The sequence below is a fragment of the Diorhabda sublineata genome, chromosome 1 (genome assembly GCF_026230105.1).
Source record: "Diorhabda sublineata isolate icDioSubl1.1 chromosome 1, icDioSubl1.1, whole genome shotgun sequence".
In the NCBI taxonomy this organism is placed as follows: Eukaryota; Metazoa; Arthropoda; class Insecta; order Coleoptera; family Chrysomelidae; genus Diorhabda; species Diorhabda sublineata.
In genome coordinates this window covers 688330-716292 of record NC_079474.1, presented here as the reverse complement: position 1 = coordinate 716292, position 27963 = coordinate 688330, and the positions used below count along the sequence as shown (strand labels likewise).

At 32.6% G+C, this 27963-nt stretch overlaps 1 protein-coding gene across 1 annotated transcript; it reads right to left on the bottom strand.

The window, feature by feature from the left end:
• Positions 1 to 1027: 1027 nt before the first annotated feature.
• On the bottom strand, positions 1028 to 27780 carry LOC130448747 (ATP-binding cassette sub-family G member 4). Its single transcript, XM_056786245.1, has 10 exons — positions 26767 to 27780; positions 14107 to 14414; positions 11042 to 11187; positions 10122 to 10360; positions 9930 to 10049; positions 9771 to 9877; positions 9541 to 9709; positions 2813 to 2913; positions 2108 to 2263; positions 1028 to 1769 (listed from the first exon to the last, which is right to left on the bottom strand). Exons 1-10 carry the CDS (start codon positions 27008 to 27010, stop codon positions 1422 to 1424), a joined length of 1938 nt encoding a protein of 645 aa, XP_056642223.1. The 5' UTR covers positions 27011 to 27780; the 3' UTR covers positions 1028 to 1421.
• Positions 27781 to 27963: the final 183 nt, after the last annotated feature.

Below are 27963 nucleotides of genomic sequence, written 5' to 3'. Positions count from 1 at the left end.
CGTCCTTAATTTTGATTAAACTACTACTTTTGGTAGCCACCCGGTATACGAATTGGATTTATAACACATACCCCTGTATAAAAATCATTGCACTAATTGAAGTGAATTAAAAAAAAAGTTAATATTTTCGTCGTCCCCTCGTATTTTAGTTCGATCAAAAAATTATTTGCTTAAAAAAACTGTGTTCTCATATTATCGCGGGTACCTCGTATTTAAATAAATAATTGTATCACTAACACTATTTATCAATGCGTATAATCGATCGATCAATAAATCGAATCGATATAGTATCGATTCGACTAGAGTACACAAATTTATAATCGAGTTAAACTCAATATTATATCAAAAGTGTATAACAAAAACTTATAAATTTAATATAATTGAAATTTTTACAAGTGAATAGGTAAAATTATAAAACCGTGACATCTTTTATCAAACATATTAACATATATAGGATATATCTATGATCTTCAATAATCAATTTAATTCTATGAATGACAGTTCTCACGGAATATTTCTAAACGCAGATTTAGTGGTAGTAAAATTAACATTCGATAAACTATGACGTTTACGTATTTCTTGTGTTCCGTCGTATTGTTTGTAATACACTCCATAGTTTGTAAATTAAACAGTTGGAATACTTTTTAATTTATGGCGAATTTATTACGAATATTACAAATTAAATAATTGCAGCTTCATTTAAAATGTGCAAACATGTTTTCTAATTTGAAAATAGTTATAACTGTATATTATAATAATTAGTGTGAGCGTGTGTGAATTGTAATAGTTTTGAAAAGTTTTGTAGTTAATAGATACGAATAATTCTATAAGGGGATGAAACGGTAAATCAAAATTATCAATTTTATGTTTATACAAGCTTTTTCTTACATAATCGAATAATATTTTAGCATTTTTTTATATATTTTAAAAATTTGATGTTCTACACCGAAAAAAATGTCTCATAGAAAGTTATAATCTAATTGATTAGGAAAAAGATCATGAAAGGGATTTTAATAAAACAATTTCGTAATATATATATAATGTATATTACACAGTTGTATATAAAAAACTGCAAAAATTAATTATATCGAAACTAATTTTTTCTTATTAAATAAATGACGATGAGTTTTCTGAAAACTACATTAAAAAATCGTATTATATACAATATACATATAAAAACCCTTGAAATATTGAACAAAAACTCGAATTTATAATTATTATATTCATATATTATTATACACAATATAAAAAATGCTTCGATCCAAATTATTCTTTCCGACTATAAATTTTGAATTAAAATAGGTATAAATATACAGAGAGGCTATAAAAATATGTGATTGAAGTACATATCAATAAATATATTTCTGATTTTTTTTCTACAAATAAATTATACACCGGTTCACACAAAACGATGAAATTGACTATCGTACAGCAGCCAATTTATACCTCAAAATAACGTAGGCGCTTATCCTAATCACGAATAAAAATATTAACAGAGCAATCATATCATTATCGAATTGATCAGATTTAACATCTACTATTTCTAAGAAAGTCTTCGGGTATTTATAATAACAATATTTATCTTCGGGACAATCCAAAATACCACGATTTAACCCATAAATTGATCCGATGAGTCCTTCTAAACCATATTTGAGATACGACACGTAGTTACCCCAATATAAGTAACTAGGTAGATCGCATATACGTACCCCGAAACCGGAAAACATCATCATGGGTACAGCCAATGTGGGTCCCACAAAAGTACCATTCTAAAATTAAAAAAAATATGTATACTAGCACATAAAAAATAGTATTTAACTACAATTTTATTAGTAATGTTAATAAATGAAAGTATTGTACTACGAGGGTTGTATAAAAAGTTTTTTTTGTCTAAAAGTACTAATATTAAATCGCTTTGTATGAGAAATTACCTACAGAACTAACAAACTCATGTTTAATTACCAAATAACGAAATTTTGAGGTTATTTTTTCAAAAAACATGATTTCTTCTTCTTTTTTAACAAATAATCGACGTAATCCCATACAAATATCCGTTCTTTTAGCTTAGTTCTCATATATTTTATTGAAATGTTATATTAATACGTACTACAACATCAAAATAAGCTCCGACCATTAATCCGACCCCTTGTGCTACGAAAACTACCATTATACTAGTAATGAAAAACATTAAAAATCTGACGGTTTCCAAAGGTTGGTCCGTCATATAATAAATAATAGAAGTAAACAGAAAACAGCACATAACCTAAAAAAAAAAAAAATAATTCTTAGAAATAGAAAACGAGCGCGAAGAAAAAACGTTATAGAACAGGGACGGCTTATGCCTAAGAGCTTTCGAAAAAATTAATTTCCAATAATAACTTTCGATGGAAATATCGACGATCTGTAGTACTCAAGATGACAAGACACGAAAATTACAAACGCCATCTTTATAATTACGTGAAACTAATCGGTATCGTTCGGCAATCCACTTTGTTTCGAAGTCATTGCTCGGTGCGCGTTCGTTTATGTACATATTTGCTTCGAAGGGAACTCTCAAATTTGTTTTGACTTTTGACGTTTCGTTTGACATTCCACTTGAGCTGACGCGAACGGAACGTGAACGTCTTTAAAATGGCCGCTTTTGACTTCGATTTGAATCGATTTTCTCACGCCACGTCCGAGCAATTTATAATTTTATCACGAAACCCGCTGATTTTAAGTGAAATTAGATAAATTTTTTTTGTAAACATAGCAGAGTATTTTAAATTTCTTACCACGAGCCGCCACCGCTCCGGAATTAAAACATACTTACAGATATTGGAATATCGACTAAAGTAACTGCCGTGTAATACATTTTCAACGAATACCAGCGATTAAAATGTTCTTTTATCAAGATTGACATTTCTTGAGGAACTAAAACGAATTATTGTAAATTTATGAGTGAAAAACAACAATCAAATTGTTTTATACTTTCATGGACAACGAAACGGGTTTAAAAATAATGACTCACGCTCAACCTAGTGGTAGAACAAGCCAAAACATGAGTTTAAATCGAAATAATCGATCGAATTTTAGTAAACCGAATGAAACTTTGACGTGAATCAATTTAAATCGAAATAATCGATCGAATTGTGATAAACTTTGACGTGAATCAGTTTAAATCGAAATAATCGATCGAATTTTAGTAAAACGAATGAAACTTTGACGTGAATCAGTTTAAATCGAAATAATCGATCGAATTTTAGTAAAACGAATGAAACTTTGACGTGAATCAGTTTTTAATCGAAATAATCGATCGAATTGTAGTAAAACGAATGAAACTTTGACGTGAATCAATTTAAATCGAAATAATCGATCGAATTGTGATAAACTTTGACGTGAATCAATTTAAATCGAAATAATCGATCGAATTTTAGTAAAACGAATGAAACTTTGACGTGAATCAGTTTTTAAATTGAAATAATCGATCGAATTTTAGTAAAACGAATGAAACTTTGACGTGAATCAGTTTTTAAATCGAAATAATCGATCGAATTGTGATAAACTTTGACGTGAATCAATTTAAATTGAAATAATCGATCGAATTGTGATAAACTTTGACGTGAATCAATTTAAATCGAAATAATCGATCGAATTGTGATAAACTTTGACGTGAATCAGTTTAAATCGAAATAATCGATCGAATTTTAGTAAAATGAATGAAACTTTGACGTGAATCAGTTTTTAATCGAAATAATCGATCGAATTGTAGTAAAACGAATGAAACTTTGACGTGAATCAATTTAAATCGAAATAATCGATCGAATTGTGATAAACTTTGACGTGAATCAATTTAAATCGAAATAATCGATCGAATTTTAGTAAAACGAATGAAACTTTGACGTGAATCAGTTTTTAAATTGAAATAATCGATCGAATTTTAGTAAAACGAATGAAACTTTGACGTGAATCAGTTTTTAAATCGAAATAATCGATCGAATTGTGATAAACTTTGACGTGAATCAATTTAAATCGAAATAATCGATCGAATTTTAGTAAAACGAATGAAACTTTGACGTGAATCAGTTTTTAAATCGAAATAATCGATCGAATTTTAGTAAAACGAATGAAACTTTGACGTGAATCAGTTTTTAAATCGAAATAATCGATCGAATTGTGATAAACTTTGACGTGAATCAATTTAAATTGAAATAATCGATCGAATTGTGATAAACTTTGACGTGAATCAATTTAAATCGAAATAATCGATCGAATTTTAGTAAACCGAATGAAACTTTGACGTGAATCAATTTAAATCGAAATAATCGATCGAATTGTGATAAACTTTGACGTGAATCAGTTTAAATCGAAATAATCGATCGAATTTTAGTAAAACGAATGAAACTTTGACGTGAATCAGTTTTTAATCGAAATAATCGATCGAATTGTAGTAAAACGAATGAAACTTTGACGTGAATCAATTTAAATCGAAATAATCGATCGAATTGTGATAAACTTTGACGTGAATCAATTTAAATCGAAATAATCGATCGAATTTTAGTAAAACGAATGAAACTTTGACGTGAATCAGTTTTTAAATCGAAATAATCGATCGAATTTTAGTAAAACGAATGAAACTTTGACGTGAATCAGTTTTTAAATCGAAATAATCGATCGAATTGTGATAAACTTTGACGTGAATCAGTTTAAATCGAAATAATCGATCGAATTTTAGTAAAACGAATGAAACTTTGACGTGAATCAGTTTTTAATCGAAATAATCGATCGAATTGTAGTAAAACGAATGAAACTTTGACGTGAATCAGTTTTTAAATCGAAATAATCGATCGAATTGTGATAAACTTTGACGTGAATCAATTTAAATCGAAATAATCGATCGAATTTTAGTAAAACGAATGAAACTTTGACGTGAATCAGTTTTTAAATCGAAATAATCGATCGAATTGTGATAAACTTTGACGTGAATCAATTTAAATCGAAATAATCGATCGAATTGTGATAAACTTTGACGTGAATCAGTTTTTAAATCGAAATAATCGATCGAATTTTAGTAAAACGAATGAAACTTTGACGTGAATCAGTTTTTAATCGAAATAATCGATCGAATTGTGATAAACTTTGACGTGAATCAATTTAAATCGAAATAATCGATCGAATTTTAGTAAACCGAATGAAACTTTGACGTGAATCAGTTTTTAATCGAAATAATCGATCGAATTGTGATAAACTTTGACGTGAATCAATTTAAATCGAAATAATCGATCGAATTGTAGTAAAACGAATGAAACTTTGACGTGAATCAGTTTAAATCGAAATAATCGATCGAATTTTAGTAAAACGAATGAAACTTTGACGTGAATCAGTTTTTAATCGAAATAATCGATCGAATTGTAGTAAAACGAATGAAACTTTGACGTGAATCAATTTAAATCGAAATAATCGATCGAATTGTGATAAACTTTGACGTGAATCAATTTAAATCGAAATAATCGATCGAATTTTAGTAAAACGAATGAAACTTTGACGTGAATCAGTTTTTAAATTGAAATAATCGATCGAATTTTAGTAAAACGAATGAAACTTTGACGTGAATCAGTTTTTAAATCGAAATAATCGATCGAATTGTGATAAACTTTGACGTGAATCAATTTAAATTGAAATAATCGATCGAATTGTGATAAACTTTGACGTGAATCAATTTAAATCGAAATAATCGATCGAATTGTGATAAACTTTGACGTGAATCAGTTTAAATCGAAATAATCGATCGAATTTTAGTAAAATGAATGAAACTTTGACGTGAATCAGTTTTTAATCGAAATAATCGATCGAATTGTAGTAAAACGAATGAAACTTTGACGTGAATCAATTTAAATCGAAATAATCGATCGAATTGTGATAAACTTTGACGTGAATCAATTTAAATCGAAATAATCGATCGAATTTTAGTAAAACGAATGAAACTTTGACGTGAATCAGTTTTTAAATTGAAATAATCGATCGAATTTTAGTAAAACGAATGAAACTTTGACGTGAATCAGTTTTTAAATCGAAATAATCGATCGAATTGTGATAAACTTTGACGTGAATCAATTTAAATCGAAATAATCGATCGAATTTTAGTAAAACGAATGAAACTTTGACGTGAATCAGTTTTTAAATCGAAATAATCGATCGAATTTTAGTAAAACGAATGAAACTTTGACGTGAATCAGTTTTTAAATCGAAATAATCGATCGAATTGTGATAAACTTTGACGTGAATCAATTTAAATTGAAATAATCGATCGAATTGTGATAAACTTTGACGTGAATCAATTTAAATCGAAATAATCGATCGAATTTTAGTAAACCGAATGAAACTTTGACGTGAATCAATTTAAATCGAAATAATCGATCGAATTGTGATAAACTTTGACGTGAATCAGTTTAAATCGAAATAATCGATCGAATTTTAGTAAAACGAATGAAACTTTGACGTGAATCAGTTTTTAATCGAAATAATCGATCGAATTGTAGTAAAACGAATGAAACTTTGACGTGAATCAATTTAAATCGAAATAATCGATCGAATTGTGATAAACTTTGACGTGAATCAATTTAAATCGAAATAATCGATCGAATTTTAGTAAAACGAATGAAACTTTGACGTGAATCAGTTTTTAAATCGAAATAATCGATCGAATTTTAGTAAAACGAATGAAACTTTGACGTGAATCAGTTTTTAAATCGAAATAATCGATCGAATTGTGATAAACTTTGACGTGAATCAGTTTAAATCGAAATAATCGATCGAATTTTAGTAAAACGAATGAAACTTTGACGTGAATCAGTTTTTAATCGAAATAATCGATCGAATTGTAGTAAAACGAATGAAACTTTGACGTGAATCAGTTTTTAAATCGAAATAATCGATCGAATTGTGATAAACTTTGACGTGAATCAATTTAAATCGAAATAATCGATCGAATTTTAGTAAAACGAATGAAACTTTGACGTGAATCAGTTTTTAAATCGAAATAATCGATCGAATTGTGATAAACTTTGACGTGAATCAATTTAAATCGAAATAATCGATCGAATTGTGATAAACTTTGACGTGAATCAGTTTTTAAATCGAAATAATCGATCGAATTTTAGTAAAACGAATGAAACTTTGACGTGAATCAGTTTTTAATCGAAATAATCGATCGAATTGTGATAAACTTTGACGTGAATCAATTTAAATCGAAATAATCGATCGAATTTTAGTAAACCGAATGAAACTTTGACGTGAATCAGTTTTTAATCGAAATAATCGATCGAATTGTGATAAACTTTGACGTGAATCAATTTAAATCGAAATAATCGATCGAATTGTAGTAAAACGAATGAAACTTTGACGTGAATCAGTTTTTAATCGAAATAATCGATCGAATTGTGATAAACTTTGACGTGAATCAATTTAAATCGAAATAATCGATCGAATTTTAGTAAACCGAATGAAACTTTGACGTGAATCAGTTTTTAAATCGAAATAATCGATCGAATTTTAGTAAAACGAATAAAACTTTGACGTGAATCAGTTTTTAATCGAAATAATCGATCGAATTGTGATAAACTTTGTCGTGAATCAATTTAAATCGAAATAATCGATCGAATTTTAGTAAACCGAATGAAACTTTGACGTGAATCAGTTTTTAAATCGAAATAATCGATCGAATTTTAGTAAAACGAATGAAACTTTGACGTGAATCAGTTTTTAAATCGAAATAATCGATCGAATTGTAGTAAAACGAATGAAACTTTGACGTGAATCAGTTTTTAATCGAAATAATCGATCGAATTGTGATAAACTTTGTCGTGAATCAATTTAAATCGAAATAATCGATTGAATTGTGATAAACTTTGACGTGAATCAGTTTTTAATCGAAATAATCGATCGAATTTTAGTAAACCGAATGAAACTTTGACGTGAATCAGTTTTTAAATCGAAATAATCGATCGAATTTTAGTAAAACGAATGAAACTTTGACGTGAATCAGTTTTTAAATCGAAATAATCGATCGAATTGTAGTAAAACGAATGAAACTTTGACGTGAATCAGTTTTTAATCGAAATAATCGATCGAATTGTGATAAACTTTGACGTGAATCAATTTAAATCGAAATAATCGATCGAATTTTAGTAAACCGAATGAAACTTTGACGTGAATCAGTTTTTAAATCGAAATAATCGATCGAATTTTAGTAAAACGAATGAAACTTTGACGTGAATCAGTTTTTAAATCGAAATAATCGATCGAATTTTAGTAAAACGAATGAAACTTTGACGTGAATCAGTTTTTAAATCGAAATAATCGATCGAATTGTAGTAAAACGAATGAAACTTTGACGTGAATCAGTTTTTAATCGAAATAATCGATCGAATTGTGATAAACTTTGTCGTGAATCAATTTAAATCGAAATAATCGATTGAATTGTGATAAACTTTGACGTGAATCAGTTTTTAATCGAAATAATCGATCGAATTTTAGTAAACCGAATGAAACTTTGACGTGAATCAGTTTTTAATCGAAATAATCGATCGAATTGTGATAAACTTTGACGTGAATCAGTTTTTAATCGAAATAATCGATCGAATTGTGATAAACTTTGTCGTGAATCAATTTAAATCGAAATAATCGATTGAATTGTGATAAACTTTGACGTGAATCAGTTTTTAATCGAAATAATCGATCGAATTTTAGTAAACCGAATGAAACTTTGACGTGAATCAGTTTTTAATCGAAATAATCGATCGAATTGTGATAAACTTTGACGTGAATCAATTTAAATCGAAATAATCGATCGAATTGTAGTAAACCGAATGAAACTTTGACGTGAATCAATTTAAATCGAAATAATTGATCGAATTTTAGTAAAACGAATGAAACTTTGACGTGAATCAGTTTTTAATCGAAATAATCGATCGAATTTTAGTAAACCGAATGAAACTTTGACGTGAATCAGTTTTTAATCGAAATAATCGATCGAATTGTGATAAACTTTGACGTGAATCAATTTAAATCGAAATAATCGATCGAATTGTAGTAAACCGAATGAAACTTTGACGTGAATCAATTTAAATCGAAATAATTGATCGAATTTTAGTAAAACGAATGAAACTTTGACGTGAATCAGTTTTTAATCGAAATAATCGATCGAATTGTGATAAACTTTGTCGTGAATCAATTTAAATCGAAATAATCGTTCGAATTGTGATAAACTTTGACGTGAATCAGTTTTTAATCGAAATAATCGATTGAATTGTGATAAACTTTGACGTGAATCAGTTTTTAATCGAAATAATCGATTGAATTGTGATAAACTTTGACGTGAATCAGTTTTTAATCGAAATAATCGATCGAATTGTGATAAACTTTGACGTGAATCAGTTTTTAATCGAAATAATCGATTGAATTGTGATAAACTTTGACGTGAATCAGTTTTTAATCGAAATAATCGATCGAATTTTAGTAAAACGAATGAAACTTCCTTGGCGTATAAAAAATTGAACTTACACGTTAAAATCGTCAACATCATAGTAGCCATCATGTTGTGCATCAAAATGGCGAACATAAGATTATAATTATCCATAACTTTGGATCCATCGCTGCCGGATTTCCAATATATAGTACCCAACATCAATCCAACGATAATATTTGTACTTAACCTTAAGTACGTTAACGTCTAAAAACAATTCAAACACCTCATAACACACTCTAGTTTCTCTATTAATAACTAAACTTACTTCGTCTCTAAACGCCCTCACGAATCCTCTCTTCAATAAAATTTTCAATTGGTGCAAAGGAGAAGTCGGTAATCCGCCGTTCGTTTTACCACTTAATCTACCACAAACTAAAATCGGGAATAAAAGGAAAATTCGTGTTTAAAATCATCGTTTTCTCACCTTTAATTGCAGACAATTTCTCAGGTTCGTTGAAATATCGCAAAGATTTTCCGTTATCAGTGGCCCGCCTCATTTTTTGAGGTTTATCCTTACCATATTCACCGCACGCCAATTCCACCACTATAAACAAAAAAAAAAAAGAAACGAAGAAAAAAAAAACATTTTTTCGTCAATATTTTCATCATAACTCACCGTAATCGGCTGGATTGTGGTAAACGGGACAAGGAGATTCGATGTCTATCAAAAACCGCATCAAATTAACGGTGTTTCCTTGATACAAACAATATCCGCCTCCTAGTACGTAAACTTGATCGAATAAAGAGAAAAGAGAAGCCGCCGGTTGGTGAATTGTACAAATGATGGTTTTACCTAGTTGCGTTAATTCTTTCAATAATTTCAAACACATCGTACACGAGGAACTGTCCAAACCGCTAAAAAATTCCAAACATTTAAATCGAAGTTTCAACATTTCATGAGAATAAATTTTCCAACGTTATATTTGGATTAATACTTGGCCCTTTGGACTGGTATTAGGACCCCGTAGCTAAATCATCGAAATCGTCAACGACTATACACCAGAATTATGAAGCAGTACCTGGTCGGTACACCCAATTATAATACCGTCCAATTTTTCGTATTTTTCAGTATTTTTTTTTATATCTCCCGGTGGTAGAGTGAATTTGCGTCCGATTTGGACTAAACTACGATCATAAACGCGGAAGAAATAATCCAAAATTGAGGAAAAATTAAAAAAAAACCCAGTCGTTACTTGTTTATTACCCATACCTCGTACATCGAGAATTAAATAATCGTAAAAACGTTTTGTTTAAATGAGATTGAGTCATCGAAATATGCATTTTTATAAAAACCTTGAACTTTGTTCTGGGATGTATCATCGACTTTTATTATCATCAATATTTCGACGTTATCTCAAAATTTCGATCGAAATATTTCATTGTGTAAATTTAAATCGCCAAACTGACATATATATATATATATATATATATATATATATATATATATATATATATATATATATATAATTTTTTTTTCGAAATAAATTGTTTTGTTTGTATATTATTTAATTGGGATAAATATTTGGATTTACTCACGTCGTTGGTTCGTCTAGAAACATCACCATTGGGTTATTAACTAATTCTAAAGCTATAGATAGTCTCTTCTTCTGTCCTCCCGATAGACCTGCGGCTCTTACTTTTCTAGTACCGTTCAAATTTAGAGTAATCAAGATGTCTTCTATCTAAAATATATCAAGATGAAAAAGTACAGACATAACTCGTGTAAGTAATATTAGGAGGAAGAAGATAAAAATACTTTTCAACTCGGTAATAGCTATTTGGAACCTTTTCAATATTTCCGAGTCGCTTTTCTTTGGATTACCACGTTTTTTAGTTATTTTCAAACGAAATTCTGACTTCCTAGTCATTCTTTAACTGAATACCAGCTCTTGGTCACTTTTAAAACTGATTCCTAGCTTTCCAAGCACTTTGAACCTAATTCCTAGCTTCCTAGTCCCTTTTTTAAGTCTCCCTAACCTCTTTTTGATTGAATTTTAGCTTTATACATATTTTAAAACTGATTTCTAGCTTCTCAGGAGGTTTGAACCTAATTCCTAGCTTCCTAGTCCCTTTTTTAAGTCTCCCTAACCTCTTTTTGATTGAATTTTAGCTTTATACACATTTTAAAACTGATTTCTAGCTTCTCAGGAGGTTTGAACCTAATTCCTAGCTTCCTAGTCGTTCTTTAAGTCTTCCCAGCTGCTTTTTGACTAAATTTCAGCTTCTCATGCACTTTGAACTGAATTCCTAGTTTCCTAGTCATGTTTTAAGTGTTCTCAGTCGCTTTTCGCCCGAATTTCAGCTTCACAGACATTTTAAAACTGATTCCTAGCTTCCCAAACACTTTAAACTGAATCACTAGCTTCCTAGTCGTTCTTTAAGTCTTCCCAGTTGCTTTTTGACTAAATTGCAGCTTCCCAGGCACTTTGAACTGAATTCCTAGTTTCCTAGTCATGTTTTAAGTGTTCTCAGTCGCTTTTCGCCCGAATTTCAGCTTCACAGACATTTTAAAACTGATTCCTAGCTTCCCAAACACTTTGAACTGAATCACTAGCTTCCTAGTCGTTCTTTAAGTCTTCCCAGTTGCTTTTTGACTAAATTTCAGCTTCCCAGGCACATTGAATCGAATTCCTAGCTTCCTAGTCATGTTTTAAGTGTTCCCAGTCGCTTTTTGCCCGAATTTCAGCTTCACAGACATTTTAAAACCGATTCTCAGCTTCTTAGTCGTTCTTTAAGTCTTCCCAACTGCTTTTTGATTGAATTTCAGCGTCCCAGGTACTTTGAATCGAATTCCTAGCTTCCTAGTCATACTTTAAATCTCCCCAGCCTCTTTTTGATTGAATTTCAGCTTCACAGACATTTTAAAACTGATTCCTAGCTTCCCAAACACTTTGAACAGAATCACTAGCTTCCTAGTCGTTCTTTAAGTCTTTCCAACTGCTTTTTGACTAAATTTCAGCTTCCCAGGCACTTTGAACTGAATTCCTAGTTTCCTAGTCATGTTTTAGGTGTTCTCAGTCGCTTTTCGCCCGAATTTCAGCTTCACAGACATTTTAAAACCGATTCTCAGCTTCTTAGTCGTTCTTTAAGTCTTCCCAACTGCTTTTTGATTGAATTTCAGCGTCCCAGGCACTTTGAATCGAATTTCTAGCTTCCTAGTCATACTTTAAATCTCCCCAGCCTCTTTTTGATTGAATTTCAGCTTCACAGACATTTTAAAACTGATTCCTAGCTTCCCAAACACTTTGAACAGAATCACTAGCTTCCTAGTCGTTCTTTAAGTCTTTCCAACTGCTTTTTGACTAAATTTCAGCTTCCCAGGCACTTTGAACTGAATTCCTAGTTTCCTAGTCATGTTTTAGGTGTTCTCAGTCGCTTTTCGCCCGAATTTCAGCTTCACAGACATTTTAAAACCGATTCTCAGCTTCTTAGTCGTTCTTTAAGTCTTCCCAACTGCTTTTTGATTGAATTTCAGCGTCCCAGGCACTTTGAATCGAATTCCTAGCTTCCTAGTCATACTTTAAATCTCCCCAGCCTCTTTTTGATTGAATTTCAGCTTCACATACATTTTAAAACTGATTCCTAGCTTCCCAGGCACTTTGAACTGAATCATTAGCTTCCTAGTCGTTCTTTAAGTCTTTCCAACTGCTTTTTGATTGAATTTCAGCGTCCCAGGCACTTTGAATCGAATTCCTAGCTTCCTAGTCATACTTTAAATCTCCCCAGCCTCGTTTTGATTGAATTTCAGCTTCACAGACATTTTAAAACTGATTCCTAGCTTCCCAGGCACTTTGAACTGAATCATTAGCTTCCTAGTCGTTCTTTAAGTCTTTCCAACTGCTTTTTGACTAAATTTCAGCTTCCCAGGCACTTTGAACTGAATTCCTAGTTTCCTAGTCATACTTTAAATCTCCCCAGCCTCTTTTTGATTGAATTTCAGCTTCACAGACATTTTAAAACTGATTCCTAGCTTCCCAGGCACTTTGAACTGAATCACTAGCTTCCTAGTCGTTCTTTAAGTCTTTCCAACTGCTTTTTGACTAAATTTCAGCTTCCCAGGCACTTTGAATCGAATTCCTAGCTTCCTAGTCATACTTTAAATCTCCCCAGCCTCGTTTTGATTGAATTTCAGCTTCACAGACATTTTAAAACTGATTTCTAGCTTCTCAGGTACATTGAACTGAATTACTAGCTTCGTAGCTATCATTTAAGTGTTGTCTTTGTTGGTCCAGGTACTTTTGGGAGCGTCCTCGTATCTTTGCACGCACAATGTTGTGGCGATTTAATGTTTCTTGGTGATCTAACGCACCGAGGATGTGTTCAGTTTTCAAAATTTTGTCGTTTTGGAGTATCCAGTACTTTGACAAAACCCCATAGCCACGAACCCGATTGAATAGAAAGTATTTCGCTACCACGCCCCGTATTATATTCCGTCGTTTGTTTATAATAATCTCAGTACAAACGCGTGTCTTTGTTGTTATTAAATTATTTGACCTCTTTGAAACGATAAGACACGACTCGGACAATATTTATTCAATTCCTAGTTTGATAATAATCTTTTATTAATTAATTAATTAAATTGAAACGTTTTCGGTACTCACAATTTTTTCTTTTTCTTTATCAGTAACATTGGACGGTAATTTTAAATCGGCCGATATCCTCATATTTTCCTCGACGGTAAGTAGCGGTTGTAATCGATCATCTTGAGTGATGTAACAAGAAAATTTTCGAAATTCTTTCAAATTTCTTTGGTGTCCGTTTATTTTCACCGTTCCTCGGACACCGCGTATTCTATATCCGCTCAAAATATCCAATAGAGTGCTTTTACCGGCTCCGGACGGACCCATTATCGCCACCAACTGACCCGGTGGAAATCTACCGTTGATTTCGTGCAGGATTTGTTTCGTAACTACAAAACAAAAATATTATTCAACGTAAATTCATTAAAATTAAAACCCCAATACAACACCGATGCCATTAGGGCCGATAAAAATTTTTTCTAATGTCTTTTGACGTCGATTCTTATATATCCAAATGTATTGGCTTCTACTTTTGTCAGATATATATCCGATTTACATCGATTAAAACCGATTACGGTCCATAATTAATTCGGAACTTATGGAATCGTTGTTAGCCCCGAGGAATATAAAGTTTCGTCCTTTAAAAAGGATAATTTACGCAGTTTTTTTAGTCTCTAACAGCACCTCGTTTGTAAGAGTTGTTTTCCTTGAAATTTTAATATCAAGACTTGGCCAACAAACAAACAAAAACTATTAAACGTTTAACCTTGAATAGGTACTTGAAATATTTATTAAAGTATGTTAGTTGTAATACGTGGTGCCTTCCGAAAGTTCTTACTCTAATTTTAAAAGTTTTTTCTTTACTTTTTAATTTTTATTTAGTCGCAATAATCAGTATAATCGGTTACAAATTTAAAAAATTATGGCGGGAACGTCTATAATGGCGGACATGTTTACGTGGCTGTAGCGCAACGCCGACTGACGCTTTAACGTCAATCGTGTAGTGCGAGAGCCTCGCAATCGCGTACGGCGCACGACAGCGATCGGAGGTTGAAAAAAAAACTTTTGGGCATTCAAAAAACCATAGATAAATAAAAAAAAACCCTTCAGATGATAGTATTTACCTTCCTGTCTACGGGGATAGAAATAATCATGATATACGATTACGACACACGCTAGATATAGATAGTTACTTTCTATTGAGTAGTGTACTATATTTTTTCGACGACATTTTTTGCGGATTTTACTCATTTTTGTAAATAAATAGTATTTTCAGCACACATATGGTAAATTTATTGTATTCAAAAGGACATTAAAATAAACATTCACCCATATACATTAATTTCGATTTGTAATACAGTATGTCGTAATTATCACGATAAAAAAAATTAAATTCGAATGATAATAATAAAACAAAAGATACATATTTATACCCACTTGTAAATTTCTTACGATTAAGACGATAAAAATAAAATAGAACGTCAGGTACAATCAATTACTCATAATCATATAGCAACGCTTTTGTCCTTGGGTCGCTTTTGATTACATTCGTTTTTTAACTTTTATTTTTGAGTGAATCCACATCCCAGATACTCGATACAATCGGTCGATAAGACGCCGCAGGTATATTAGCTATCCACACTCTCGATTTATTCAGTTACTCGCTACGTCTATAACAAAATTCAAAAGTTCTCTGTTCTATAATATCCGGTTGAGTTTATTGACATCCCAGGGTGCGTGAGATTGATTCAGAACGTCCCTCACACTGTTTCTAGCCCTACTACAGCCTTAGAGGCTCTACTCAACCGGCTTCCTCTTTACGTCATAGTGAAGAACACACAGGCTAATCCAAACAGTAAAACTGACACCAGGAAATCCGATTGGTTACCTAAGGATTCTAGAACCAATAAATCTAAAAGAACCGTCGAACCAACGGACCAAATGCTCAGCAAGTTGGACAAAAGTATCAATCCGAAGTTGGTATTGGAGACCTCCGATCATGGGTCAACAAAAATCTTCCGCAAGCTCGAAATTCGTTTCTCTGGCGGTTCGAAGCTAGCACAGGCTAAACCAGACGGTAAAATTGACACCAGGAAATCCGATTGGTTACCTAAGGATTCTAGAACCAATAAATCTAAAAGAACCGTCGAACCAACGGACCAAATGCTCAGCAAGTTGGACAAAAGTATCAATCCGAAGTTGGTATTGAAGACCTCCAATCATGGGTCAACAAAAATCTTCCGCAAGCTCGAAATTCGTTTCTCTGGCGGTTCGAAGCTAGCACAGGCTAATCCAGACAGTAAAACTGACACTAGGAAATCCGATCGGTTACCTAAGGATTCTAGAACCATTAAATCTAAAAGAACCGTCGAACCAACGGACCAAATGCTCAGCAAATTGGACAAACGTATCAAACCGAAGTTGGTATTGGAGACCTCCGATCATGGGTCAACAAAAATCTTCCGCAAGCTCGAAATTCGTTTCTCTGGCGGTTCGAAGCTAGCACAGGCTAATCCAGACAGTAAAACTGACACCAGGAAATCCGATTGGTTACCTAAGGATTCTAGAACCAATAAATCTAAAAGAACCGTCGAACCAACGGACCAAATGCTCAGCAAGTTGGACAAAAGTATCAATCCGAAGTTGGTATTGGAGACCTCCGATCATGGGTCAACAAAAATCTTCCGCAAGCTCGAAATTCGTTTCTCTGGCGGTTCGAAGCTAGCACAGGCTAAACCAGACGGTAAAATTGACACCAGGAAATCCGATTGGTTACCTAAGGATTCTAGAACCAATAAATCTAAAAGAACCGTCGAACCAACGGACCAAATGCTCAGCAAGTTGGACAAAAGTATCAATCCGAAGTTGGTATTGAAGACCTCCAATCATGGGTCAACAAAAATCTTCCGCAAGCTCGAAATTCGTTTCTCTGGCGGTTCGAAGCTAGCACAGGCTAATCCAGACAGTAAAACTGACACTAGGAAATCCGATCGGTTACCTAAGGATTCTAGAACCATTAAATCTAAAAGAACCGTCGAACCAACGGACCAAATGCTCAGCAAATTGGACAAACGTATCAAACCGAAGTTGGTATTGGAGACCTCCGATCATGGGTCAACAAAAATCTTCCGCAAGCTCGAAATTCGTTTCTCTGGCGGTTCGAAGCTAGCACAGGCTAATCCAGACAGTAAAACTGACACTAGGAAATCCGATCGGTTACCTAAGGATTCTAGAACCATTAAATCTAAAAGAACCGTCGAACCAACGGACCAAATGCTCAGCAAGTTGGACAAAAGTATCAATCCGAAGTTGGTATTGGAGACCTCCGATCATGGGTCAACAAAAATCTTCCGCAAGCTCGAAATTCGTTTCTCTGGCGGTTCGAAGCTAGCACAGGCTAAACCAGACGGTAAAATTGACACCAGGAAATCCGATTGGTTACCTAAGAATTCTAGAACCATTAAATCTAAATGAACCGTCGAACCAACGGACCAAATGCTCAGCAAGTTGGACAAAAGTATCAATCCGAAGTTGGTATTGGAGACCTCCGATCATGGGTCAACAAAAATCTTCCGCAAGCTCGAAATTCGTTTCTCTGGCGGTTCGAAGCTAGCACAGGCTAAACCAGACGGTAAAATTGACACCAGGAAATCCGATTGGTTACCTAAGAATTCTAGAACCATTAAATCTAAATGAACCGTCGAACCAACGGACCAAATGCTCAGCAAGTTGGACAAACGTATCAAACCGAAGTTGGTATTGGAGACCTCCGATCATGGGTCAACAAAAATCTTCCGCAAGCTCGAAATTCGTTTCTCTGGCGGTTCGAAGCTAGCACAGGCTAAACCAGACGGTAAAATTGACACCAGGAAATCCGATTGGTTACCTAAGGATTCTAGAACCAATAAATCTAAATGAACCGTCGAACCAACGGACCAAATGCTCAGCAAATTGGACAAACGTATCAAACCGAAGTTGGTATTGGAGACCTCCGATCATGGGTCAACAAAAATCTTCCGCAAGCTCGAAATTCGTTTCTCTGGCGGTTCGAAGCTAGCACAGGCTAAACCAGACGGTAAAATTGACACCAGGAAATCCGATTGGTTACCTAAGGATTCTAGAACCAATAAATCTAAAAGAACCGTCGAACCAACGGACCAAATGCTCAGCAAGTTGGACAAAAGTATCAATCCGAAGTTGGTATTGGAGACCTCCGATCATGGGTCAACAAAAATCTTCCGCAAGCTCGAAATTCGTTTCTCTGGCGGTTCGAAGCTAGCACAGGCTAAACCAGACGGTAAAATTGACACCAGGAAATCCGATTGGTTACCTAAGGATTCTAGAACCAATAAATCTAAAAGAACCGTCGAACCAACGGACCAAATGCTCAGCAAGTTGGACAAAAGTATCAATCCGAAGTTGGTATTGGAGACCTCCGATCATGGGTCAACAAAAATCTTCCGCAAGCTCGAAATTCGTTTCTCTGGCGGTTCGAAGCTAGCACAGGCTAATCCAGACAGTAAAACTGACACCAGGAAATCCGATTGGTTACCTAAGGATTCTAGAACCATTAAATCTAAAAGAACCGTCGAACCAACGGACCAAATGCTCAGCAAGTTGGACAAAAGTATCAATCCGAAGTTGGTATTGGAGACCTCCGATCATGGGTCAACAAAAATCTTCCGCAAGCTCGAAATTCGTTTCTCTGGCGGTTCGAAGCTAGCACAGGCTAATCCAGACAGTAAAACTGACACCAGGAAATCCGATTGGTTACCTAAGGATTCTAGAACCAATAAATCTAAAAGAACCGTCGAACCAACGGACCAAATGCTCAGCAAGTTGGACAAAAGTATCAATCCGAAGTTGGTATTGGAGACCTCCGATCATGGGTCAACAAAAATCTTCCGCAAGCTCGAAATTCGTTTCTCTGGCGGTTCGAAGCTAGCACAGGCTAATCCAGACAGTAAAATTGACACCAGGAAATCCGATTGGTTACCTAAGGATTCTAGAACCATTAAATCTAAATGAACCGTCGAACCAACGGACTAAATGCTCAGCAAATTGGACAAAAGTATCAATCCGAAGTTGGTATTGAAGACCTCCAATCATGGGTCAACAAAAATCTTCCGCAAGCTCGAAATTCGTTTCTCTGGCGGTTCGAAACTAGCACAGGCTAAACCAGACGGTAAAACTGAAACCAGGAAATCCGATTGGTTACCTAAGGATTCTAGAACCATTAAATCTAAATGAACCGTCGAACCAACGGACCAAATGCTCAGCAAGTTGGACAAAAGTATCAATCCGAAGTTGGTATTGGAGACCTCCGATCATGGGTCAACAAAAATCTTCCGCAAGCTCGAAATTCGTTTCTCTGGCGGTTCGAAGCTAGCACAGGCTAAACCAGACGGTAAAATTGACACCAGGAAATCCGATTGGTTACCTAAGGATTCTAGAACCAATAAATCTAAAAGAACCGTCGAACCAACGGACCAAATGCTCAGCAAGTTGGACAAAAGTATCAATCCGAAGTTGGTATTGAAGACCTCCAATCATGGGTCAACAAAGCTAGCACAAGAAGCTGAATTAGCCGTTTCTGGAGCGAAATATATCCCGAATTTTTTTATGTAGAGTTGCTGAGGAACTTTTGGATCGCTAAGCGACCTTGAAGGGGGCTACGAGGGTGTACTTTGGACCGGAACCTCGCGAGACGTCACATCAATAACGAACCGAACGAATGGTTAAAGAATCGGGTCTAAGACAATCCAAGTTTGAAGAAATTATCGTGGTGACCAGAAAGAATGTGAAACTGGTGGTTGGTGGTGTCAGAAAGCCGAAACGAGTGTTCGGAATTGCTTCAAGATGTATTCGGCAAATCCACGGAGTTACAAACAAAAGCCTCGAATGAAATTTCTTGTTATTTCATTAAATGAAATCTAATTAATTTATATATATATATATATATATATATATATATATATATATATATATATATATATATAAAAGTGTTGACCAACACGAATATTTTTAAGTTTAAAGTGCAAACAACGTACGGAATTTGTCCTTATTCATTGAATTTGCGTAATTTCTATTTGCTATTTAAACGCGCGTTCGATATAAACAAATTTAATTACATACAAAATAGTTTATACGAAATAATAGTATGTCGAGAATTTGGTTGATAACATTTTTAATGACGTTCACTTCCACCAGAATTGTTTATTGCCACACATATATAATAAAACTCTAAATTGGATTTTGAGATAACGTTTCTTGTTGTGCATTCGCGGATTGCTCTAAAAAGACTAATTGGTTAGTCGGGAGGCCAAATAAGTCTTCAGATCCTTTGAAAAACCAACCGGGAGCTTTGGTACCGAGGTACCAATCGCAAAATTCCAATCAGCGATCGAAATTTTCTTCGCGGACGGGAAACCTGACGGTGTGAACAGGGCTTAAGCCGATATTCGTATAGGAAAATGACAAATGACATCGAAACAAACATCAAGATGTCGGGTAGTTTGTTTTGCAATCGTATAAGTTGGTTCTGACAATGACATTGTGTAGAAAAATCGTTTGTCTATATTTCACAATAAAGAAACGTTTCTTTATAATAATTTTTATGTCGTAGTATACAAATAAATTAATCGTCGATAAAGAATTGAATCTCTTTGTTTTAAATAAATGTTGACATGCCCTATATACATTCCCGATAACATTCTACGGCTAATTATAATGACATTGGAAATGAAACATCCAGTATTAATACCTTTTTTTTTAGAAAGTTTTTTTTTTTAAATTCAGAATTGAATTTTAAATAAATCTACTGAGTTTTACTGTTTGATTTTATAGACAAAAGTAATAAAATGTCAAAATACTACGAAAAGACGTTAAGCTCTTGCAGATCAGACGTTTGGCCCCGATATAGGAAAGTTTCCTCTGCAGAAAATAGATAAAAACGTAATAAAAAGATTTTTGTAGAGAAAATACTACGAAAAGACGTGAATTTTAGGGAGAAATGGGAAAACTTTTATATAAAACGTAGATTAGACGTTTGGCCCCGATATAGCAAAGTTTCCTCTGCACAAAATAGATAAAAACGTCATAAAAAGACTTTTGTAGAGAAAATACTACGAAAAGACGTGAATTTTAGGGAGAAATGGGAAAACTTTTATATAAAACGTAGATTAGACGTTTGGCCCCGATATAGCAAAGTTTCCTCTGCACAAAATAGATAAAAACGTCATAAAAAGACTTTTGTAGAGAAAATACTACGAAAAGACGTGAATTTTAGGGAGAAATGGGAAAACTTTTATATAAAACGTAGATTAGACGTTTGGCCCCGATATAGCAAAGTTTCCTCTGCACAAAATAGATAAAAACGTCATAAAAAGACTTTTGTAGAGAAAATACTACGAAAAGACGTGAATTTTAGGGAGAAATGGGAAAACTTTTATATAAAACGTAGATTAGACGTTTGGCCCCGATATAGCAAAGTTTCCTCTGCACAAAATAGATAAAAACGTCATAAAAAGACTTTTGTAGAGAAAATACTACGAAAAGACGTGAATTTTAGGGAGAAATGGGAAAACTTTTATATAAAACGTAGATTAGACGTTTGGCCCCGATATAGCAAAGTTTCCTCTGCACAAAATAGATAAAAACGTAATAAAAAGACTTTTGTAGAGAAAATACTACGAAAAGACGTGAATTTTAGGGAGAAATGGGAAAACTTTTATATAAAACGTAGATTAGACGTTTGGCCCCGATATAGGAAAGTTTCCTCTGCACAAAATAGATAAAAACGTCATAAAAAGACTTTTGTAGAGAAAATACTACGAAAAGACGTGAATTTTAGGGAGAAATGGGAAAACTTTTATATAAAACGTAGATTAGACGTTTGGCCCCGATATAGCAAAGTTTCCTCTGCACAAAATAGATAAAAACGTCATAAAAAGACTTTTGTAGAGAAAATACTACGAAAAGACGTGAATTTTAGGGAGAAATGGGAAAACTTTTATATAAAACGTAGATTAGACGTTTGGCCCCGATATAGCAAAGTTTCCTCTGCACAAAATAGATAAAAACGTAATAAAAAGACTTTTGTAGAGAAAATACTACGAAAAGACGTGAATTTTAGGGAGAAATGGGAAAACTTTTATATAAAACGTAGATTAGACGTTTGGCCCCGATATAGCAAAGTTTCCTCTGCACAAAATAGATAAAAACGTCATAAAAAGACTTTTGTAGAGAAAATACTACGAAAAGACGTGAATTTTAGGGAGAAATGGGAAAACTTTTATATAAAACGTAGATTAGACGTTTGGCACCGATATAGCAAAGTTTCCTCTGCACAAAATAGATAAAAACGTCATAAAAAGACTTTTGTAGAGAAAATACTACGAAAAGACGTGAATTTTAGGGAGAAATGGGAAAACTTTTATATAAAACGTAGATTAGACGTTTGGCCCCGATATAGCAAAGTTTCCTCTGCACAAAATAGATAAAAACGTCATAAAAAGACTTTTGTAGAGAAAATACTACGAAAAGACGTGAATTTTAGGGAGAAATGGGAAAACTTTTATATAAAACGTAGATTAGACGTTTGGCCCCGATATAGCAAAGTTTCCTCTGCACAAAACAGATCGAAACGTCATAAAAAGATTTTTGTAGAGAAAATACTACGAAAAGACGTGAATTTTAGGGAGAAATGGGAAAACTTTTATATAAAACGTAGATTAGACGTTTGGCCCCGATATAGCAAAGTTTCCTCTGCACAAAATAGATGAAAACGTAATAAAAAGATTTTTGTAGAGAAAATACTACGAAAAGACGTGAATTTTAGGGAGAAATGGGAAAACTTTTATATAAAACGTAGATTAGACGTTTGGCCCCGATATAGGAAAGTTTCCTCTGCACAAAATAGATAAAAACGTCATAAAAAGACTTTTGTAGAGAAAATACTACGAAAAGACGTGAATTTTAGGGAGAAATGGGAAAACTTTTATATAAAACGTAGATTAGACGTTTGGCCCCGATATAGCAAAGTTTCCTCTGCACAAAATAGATAAAAACGTCATAAAAAGACTTTTGTAGAGAAAATACTACGAAAAGACGTGAATTTTAGGGAGAAATGGGAAAACTTTTATATAAAACGTAGATTAGACGTTTGGCCCCGATATAGCAAAGTTTCCTCTGCACAAAACAGATCGAAACGTCATAAAAAGATTTTTGTAGAGAAAATACTACGAAAAGACGTGAATTTTAGGGAGAAATGGGAAAACTTTTATATAAAACGTAGATTAGACGTTTGGCCCCGATATAGCAAAGTTTCCTCGGCACAAAATAGATGAAAACGTAATAAAAAGATTTTTGTAGAGAAAATACTACGAAAAGACGTGAATTTTAGGGAGAAATGGGAAAACTTTTATATAAAACGTAGATTAGACGTTTGGCCCCGATATAGCAAAGTTTCCTCTGCACAAAACAGATCGAAACGTCATAAAAAGATTTTTGTAGAGAAAATACTACGAAAAGACGTGAATTTTAGGGAGAAATGGGAAAACTTTTATATAAAACGTAGATTAGACGTTTGGCCCCGATATAGCAAAGTTTCCTCGGCACAAAATAGATGAAAACGTAATAAAAAGATTTTTGTAGAGAAAATACTACGAAAAGACGTGAATTTTAGGGAGAAATGGGAAAACTTTTATATAAAACGTAGATTAGACGTTTGGCCCCGATATAGCAAAGTTTCCTCTGCACAAAATAGATAAAAACGTAATAAAAAGACTTTTGTAGAGAAAATACTACGAAAAGACGTGAATTTTAGGGAGAAATGGGAAAACTTTTATATAAAACGTAGATTAGACGTTTGGCCCCGATATAGCAAAGTTTCCTCTGCACAAAATAGATAAAAACGTCATAAAAAGACTTTTGTAGAGAAAATACTACGAAAAGACGTGAATTTTAGGGAGAAATGGGAAAACTTTTATATAAAACGTAGATTAGACGTTTGGCCCCGATATAGCAAAGTTTCCTCTGCACAAAATAGATAAAAACGTCATAAAAAGACTTTTGTAGAGAAAATACTACGAAAAGACGTGAATTTTAGGGAGAAATGGGAAAACTTTTATATAAAACGTAGATTAGACGTTTGGCCCCGATATAGGAAAGTTTCCTCTGCACAAAATAGATAAAAACCAAATTTATGTGATTTTGCTTTGGTTTTCATCAAATTTTTGACCGTTACCGTTACCGTTTCTAATTGATTACGAACTATCTCGATATCGATTTCGAACCCGAATACACATACACGACATGTTCACCATAATTCTTTAATATATTTACAGTCTCAGCTATCTGACTCAGCTTCATTTTATATTTATTCGAACGTTTTATTAAATTTTGACTCGAGATACAAGTCACGAGTCACGTATCCTTAAATTATATCATATTATTACGAACTCGTCCGTAACAAGGACCGTGAAGCCGGTACTATTCGGTCATAATGGTATTAATAGTATTCAAATTATCGAATAATTATTAATTGTATTAGTCTAATGTAACTAGAAGACTTTTATCACATAATCGATTTGATTACATTATTTTTTATACGGTTTCCAAGTAGATATTTCAATTTATTCGGTTTTTTTTCTAGAATTTTTTAGAAATTCGTTTCTAGTATATAAACTAGTTTATTTAACAACTAGAATTTAATTCGCGACAGATGAATTTGATTAAATCATTAAAATTATCGAATAATTAATCATCGTATTAGTCTAATGTAACTAGAAGACTTTTATCACATAATCGATTTGATTACATTATTTTTTATACGGTTTCCAAGTAGATATTTCAATTTATTCGGTTTTTTTTCTAGAATTTTTTAGAAATTCGTTTCTAGTATATAAACTAGTTTATTTAACAACTAGAATTTAATTCGCGACAGATGAATTTGATTAAATCATTAAAATTATCGAATAATTAATCATCGTATTAGTCTTATGTAACTAGAAGACTTTTATCACATAATCGATTTGATTACATTATTTTTTATACGATTTCTAAGAAGATATTTCAATTTATTCGGTTTTTTTTCTAGAATTTTTTAGAAATTCGTTTCTAGTATATAAACTAGTTTATTTAACAACTAGAATTTAATTCGCGACAGATGAATTTGATTAAATCATTAAAATTATCGAATAATTAATCATCGTATTAGTCTAATGTAACTAGAAGACTTTTATCGCATAATCGATTTGATTACATTATTTTTTATACGGTTTCCAAGTAGATATTTCAATTTATTCGGTTTTTTTTTCTAGAATTTTTTAGAAATTCGTTTCTAGTATATAAACTAGTTTATTTAACAACTAGAATTTAATTCGCGACAGATGAATTTGATTAAATCATTAAAATTATCGAATAATTAATCATCGTATTAGTCTAATGTAACTAGAAGACTTTTATCACATAATCGATTTGATTACATTATTTTTTATACGGTTTCCAAGTAGATATTTCAATTTATTCGGTTTTTTTTTCTAGAATTTTTTAGAAATTCGTTTCTAGTATATAAACTAGTTTATTTAACAACTAGAATTCAATTTTCGACAGATGAATTTGATTAAATCATTAAAATTATCGAATAATTAATCATCGTATTAGTCTTATGTAACTAGAAGACTTTTATCGCATAATCGATTTGATTACATTATTTTTTATACGGTTTCCAAGTAGATATTTCAATTTATTCGGTTTTTTTTTCTAGAATTTTTTAGAAATTCGTTTCTAGTATATAAACTAGTTTATTTAACAACTAGAATTCAATTTTCGACAGATGAATTTGATTAAATCATTAAAATTATCGAATAATTAATCATCGTATTAGTCTTATGTAACTAGAAGACTTTTATCGCATAATCGATTTGATTACATTATTTTTTATACGGTTTCCAAGTAGATATTTCAATTTATTCGGTTTTTTTTCTAGAATTTTTTAGAAATTCGTTTCTAGTATATAAACTAGTTTATTTAACAACTAGAATTCAATTTTCGACAGATGAATTTGATTAAATCATTAAAATTATCGAATAATTAATCATCGTATTAGTCTTATGTAACTAGAAGACTTTTATCGCATAATCGATTTGATTACATTATTTTTTATACGGTTTCCAAGTAGATATTTCAATTTATTCGGTTTTTTTTTCTAGAATTTTTTAGAAATTCGTTTCTAGTATATAAACTAGTTTATTTAACAACTAGAATTCAATTTTCGACAGATGAATTTGATTAAATCATTAAAATTATCGAATAATTAATCATCGTATTAGTCTCTAATGTAACTAGAAGACTTTTATCGCATAATCGATTTGATTACATTATTTTTTATACGATTTCTAAGAAGATATTTCAATTTATTCGGTTTTTTTTCTAGAATTTTTTAGAAATTCGTTTCCAGTATATAAACTAGTTTATTTAACAACTAGAATTCAATTTGTTACAGATCTAATAATTAATTATTGTATTAGTTTAATGTAAATATAGAACAGCTTTTACAAATTCACCTCACGGTTGAAAAACGAGATTTTAAAGTCGATAACTTCGATATTAAAATCGTTTTTGTACTCGTACTAATAAAATAAACACTTTCACTTCAAATATCCAAAACACACCTTGTAGATAATTGATTTATAGATAAAAATAATAATAAATACAAAAATACAATACAAAAAAACTTACTTTTTTTAGTAAAAATAGTACCTTCGGTTGCGGTAAAAACAATATTCTCAAATTCCATATCGACATAATTTTTCCGGGTGTTTTCTTCGCGGGTATTACCAATTGAAACATTTTCCGTTTTCATATCCACCATCACCGCACATCTTTTAGAATCGTCTCCGTTATCTCCGCGGCCGTTTTCTTTATTAACCTCGATATTTTTCGACCGATCAACCAAACTACTTTCATGTAAAATCGCATCCATATTTTCGCGGATTCCGACGGTACCCCGCTCGTCGCAGTACTTCGTCACAAAGGAATCGACGAGTGAATTCCGTTTATCTGCAATCCGACATTTTATAGAGAGTCGTTTTAAATGTTGGACCGCGTTTAAAGTTCATTCTAATAAACGCGATCGAATCCGTTTCATAAAATCGTCGTCGAAGATTTTTTCGTCGGAACGTTATTAAATCATTCTACGTACGTGCAGTTTCAAATATTTTCTAATTCGTTACGAATACGTGACAAATGACGATATCTACAACTATCGAAACGTCATTTTTCTTATTTATGACCCAAATTGTAGATTCGTAGATCGTTTTGGGTTTGGTACGTACCTAAAAAAACGTCTTCTACCATGTCAATTGTCTTAAGACGGTACTTGGTCCCGTAAAATATCAACCATCAGTTTCAAATCGTTTCTGGTCATCACGAGAAGTTGTTGGTACAAAATAACTGATTTTTGAGCCATTCCTGTTTTTTTTTCCCATTTCCTGGTACAGAAATTCCTATCCAAACATAATCTGGTCCGAGGTGTCATCGCGATTGATGAAATTGATGAATTATCCACCTTAATCGCCGGATTTAGTTCCTAGTTTCGAAAAAATAACTCGTTGGTTGGAGATTTTGTTGCGATGTCGATAATTAATGACTATTTTGGAAATTTCGACGATTTTTGTGTTTTCTTTGTTGCGACAGGTACTTCTGAAACCTTCCTCGTATATAAGTGATACAAGGAATCGTCAATTTTGCAATAATTTCAATGTTTTGCAGCGATAAAAAGATAAATATTTATCTTGATAAAACGATTAAATATTGAATTAAGGACAAAGTTTTTATTAATAAAAAATAAAAATTTGAAAATTATCACTAATTACTGTAGACTTTCAACACGAAAATAACCAAATTACGAGGTTCATTCAATGAAAAATCGACTTT